This window comes from Dendroctonus ponderosae, unplaced genomic scaffold, assembly GCF_020466585.1.
Source record: "Dendroctonus ponderosae isolate FM_Combo_2020 unplaced genomic scaffold, Dpon_F_20191213v2 Dpon_F_20191213_11, whole genome shotgun sequence".
NCBI classification, from domain to species: Eukaryota; Metazoa; Arthropoda; class Insecta; order Coleoptera; family Curculionidae; genus Dendroctonus; species Dendroctonus ponderosae.
In genome coordinates this window covers 3,780,282-3,783,527 of record NW_026017213.1, presented here as the reverse complement: position 1 = coordinate 3,783,527, position 3,246 = coordinate 3,780,282, and the positions used below count along the sequence as shown (strand labels likewise).

At 45.3% G+C, this 3,246-nt stretch overlaps 1 protein-coding gene across 4 annotated transcripts in view; it reads right to left on the bottom strand.

The window, feature by feature from the left end:
- LOC109534727 (RNA binding protein fox-1 homolog 1) overlaps positions 1 to 2,897 on the bottom strand; it is a 24,930-nt gene extending 22,033 nt beyond the window's left edge. Inside the window, exon 1 of one of the 4 annotated variants that reach the window (XM_048662659.1) lies at positions 2,537 to 2,897. In XM_048662659.1, coding sequence (XP_048518616.1) covers positions 2,537 to 2,548 — 12 coding nt within the window. In that variant the 5' untranslated portion in view covers positions 2,549 to 2,897. The remainder of the gene's footprint in view (positions 1 to 2,536) is intronic. The other 3 variants (XM_048662662.1, XM_048662658.1, XM_048662660.1) reach the window with 3 other exon arrangements.
- Between the last annotated feature and the right edge of the window lie 349 nt (positions 2,898 to 3,246).

Below are 3,246 nucleotides of genomic sequence, written 5' to 3'. Positions count from 1 at the left end.
AAACATACACCCAAATTAAATTTACACCAAAATTATTAATTAACATTACCTTTATTAATTTAAACAATGAGATTAAGTCAAAGTCACATAACTGAAAATTTTCACAGACGAATTATCAGAGCGAATTTTCATATACTGTATTATCCTACTATTGTTACACAATTTATTAACTACTCTTTTTTAGGTTCATTTAGGTTCTTTTGATAACGATAGCAGAAAATAGCTATCGAAACGTCAAGGTAATTTTTCAAATTAATTTCTTTACTAATTGGAATTTTCTCTTACAGCTTGAGGCTAAGTGTGTTGCAGGATACCCTCTAGGTGATAGTTCTTGATTACTTTTTGATAAACAATTCGTTCTTATTGCGAAATAGGAGCACTATTTATCAATCTGTAATAAAAGACGTGAGGAAATCCTGTTTTTTTTAAGACAACAATTTTTGAGGCGAAATACCCAAAAAGAAATTTGTAAAAAACTGAATCCGCCTCAACAATATAGAACTTATCTACAATAAATTTATTAATCCTAGTTTTTACTCACATCAGTGGAAGAAACGCCACTGCCACAGCAAATAAATATACCGCATGGGCGACCCCACCCTGATGCCCATAAACTGCCTTAATGAGCCATTCAGCTGCAGACGCACACAAAGAAGAAGATAAAACCGCACCTAAGGCTGCGCCATTGAACCTTTTATTATCAACCCACTTTGACAACTGTGACAGCAAGGCCGTATTTAGAACGACCGACTGTCATGGAAGTTGCAGGGGTGCAAGTAGAAAAAGGACTCGCGTTCATCTCCGTGGAACGTTTCCTGCAGATGCAGGCAGAAAAAAATATGATTATCCTCCTAAGGCTGCGCCATTGAGCCTTTTAAAGCCAAGCTACTTTGACAACTCTGACAGTAAGGGCGTATTTACAACGGGCAACTGGATGAAAGAAACATTTTATTGTCAAGCTACTTTGACAACTGTGACAGTAAGGTCGGGTTTACAACACCCAACTGCCATTGAAGTTGAGAGGGACCAACAGGTAGAAAAAAGAGCCGCGTTCATTGTGGGAAAGTGTTTTCTGCCGATAAAGAAGATGAAACAAACCCCACCTAAGGCTGCGCCCTTGAACCTTTTATTGCCAAGCTACTTTGACAACTGTGAGAGTAAGGCCGCATTTACTGTTATGGAAGTTGCGGGGGTACAACAAGTAGAAAAAGGGCCCGGACCCATTCCCGGGGAACGGTTCAAATTCAAGACACGCGGCGTTCCTTTGGGAGAGAAGGGTGGCTGCCGAGGGGGATCGATGGCATTATCCTGCGGGCTGCAGACAACGCAGGGGGAAAAGTCCTTGCGCCCCACGCACACCTCAGCATCTGCAGCCAACCGGAGGGTCGATTTTGGCCGTTTATTGACGCGAACCAACACTGACGATTTTTTCGCACAGAAAATTGCCCAACCTCTTGGCCTTGAATCGGTTCGCATGTGCTCTTCGGAGAATTGAAGTGAACCAAATTGGTTCTGTACCGAGAAAGCCATCAATTAGGCGGGTCTGCGTCTGAGTCAGGGACGCCGCCGGGCCGCCAGGGGCGTACCGTGCGTGATTAATCTTGCATGTTGGGGTAGTCGGATCGCGTGTGGCCTAATCAGGCACATTCTCGACAAAAACCACACACGATCATGCATAGGGGCGTTTGAAACAGTCCAGACCTTGGTTTAAGGAGCGCGTCAACAGTGGCGTCGTTTGAGGGTCGTTATCGCCACCGACCGGTGGCAACTGCACGGCAAGAGCCGATTGATTGTTGACTTGGATTTATCATTTATCGCTAAGCCAAAGCTCATTCACTGAACCTTAACCCTGGTATCAGGGCTGGATGATAAATGTGCCTTTAGAAAACAACTTGAGGCCGGATGGCATATCTGGGGTATAGTCCCAGGACGACGCTCTTTTATCCGCTAACACTATCAGTGATTTGATCGCCACCAACCGGAGATACAGTTAGGAGCGATTTGCAAACATTGAATATTGCAATCTGCTATTGGTTTCAATTAAGCCCCTTGCTTTGTTGCCAGTTGCCCTCCAAGTGGCAGACGCTGTCATCAGTGACAATATTTTGGGGCTATTTGTAAACATGCCATCATATCATCGGAACGTAACATAAACATTGTTATCCAGCCAGTTAATGGGCCTGTTTATTTTCGTGCACGAAACGAGCACATATGCTTCCGTTCGGTCGGCTGGGGGCTTAGCAGTGATTTTCACTGTCATCAAGGCACTATCAAAGCGACCCTCGAGCGGGCGGAAAAAGGTCTAACAATTCTACCTGGCGAACAATTGGCGGTAACTTCGGTCGAAAACTAACAGAGAGGTTTGCAGACACGTCAGCTAGAAGGGGACGCGAAAAATAAGCACACAGACATCACTGGCCCATCCTAACTATAATGCTTAATGTAAAAATACTCGTTTCATAATGTAACCTCAACCTGTAGAAGGTTAGTGATGCGGGCTGCCAAAAGCCCCAAAAAACCAGCTGAGTTCACTTACCGGGTAGTACATTCCCGGTTGGGGAAGAAAAAAGGCCCCGGCACCCCACAGTTTGAATGCTGGTTGGGGAACAGTTCGCACAAGCAAAACACTGCACAAAGGCAAAACGCGATTGGCACGCTTCGACTCGACTGGCTTGGCTTGGGGGATTGTTTACATGCGCTTGGTGGCAGAGAACAACGCCCTGGCCGGATGGTGCACTTTCGGAACACTCCACAACGCAACAACCCTCAGAAATCACTAAAGCACGTCGAAACAAGGGCACAACGAGACATGCTTACTGCTCAGTCTAAACAGTCGCTCCTGCCGCTGCTGCCAATGGAGGGGTTACGATCAATGAACGCTGAGGACGCGCGCATCGTGCTTTTGAACTACGGCGCACCACACGCATACTGTTGTAAAGGTGCGTACACAGTTGACGCGTCGAGCTTGAGGCGCGGCAGAGTCGCGATAAAAGGACTATTTTTGAGACTTAAGCAGAGACAAGTACTAAATCCATATACTTTGACAAAGTAAATGTAAAAGTGCGAATAAATCCGATGTCTCTGAGCTTAAGGATCCACATCTCGGCTCTCGGTGTTCTCGCGTCTGGTGTAGGCAGGCAAAATACAGTCTTGTTATCTATGAAATTAGAAAAATTATCGTCGTTTTGTGCAAGGGTGGCGCAAGATTATTGCAAAATTTCATGTTTTCCGTCCCGTTTTGCATGT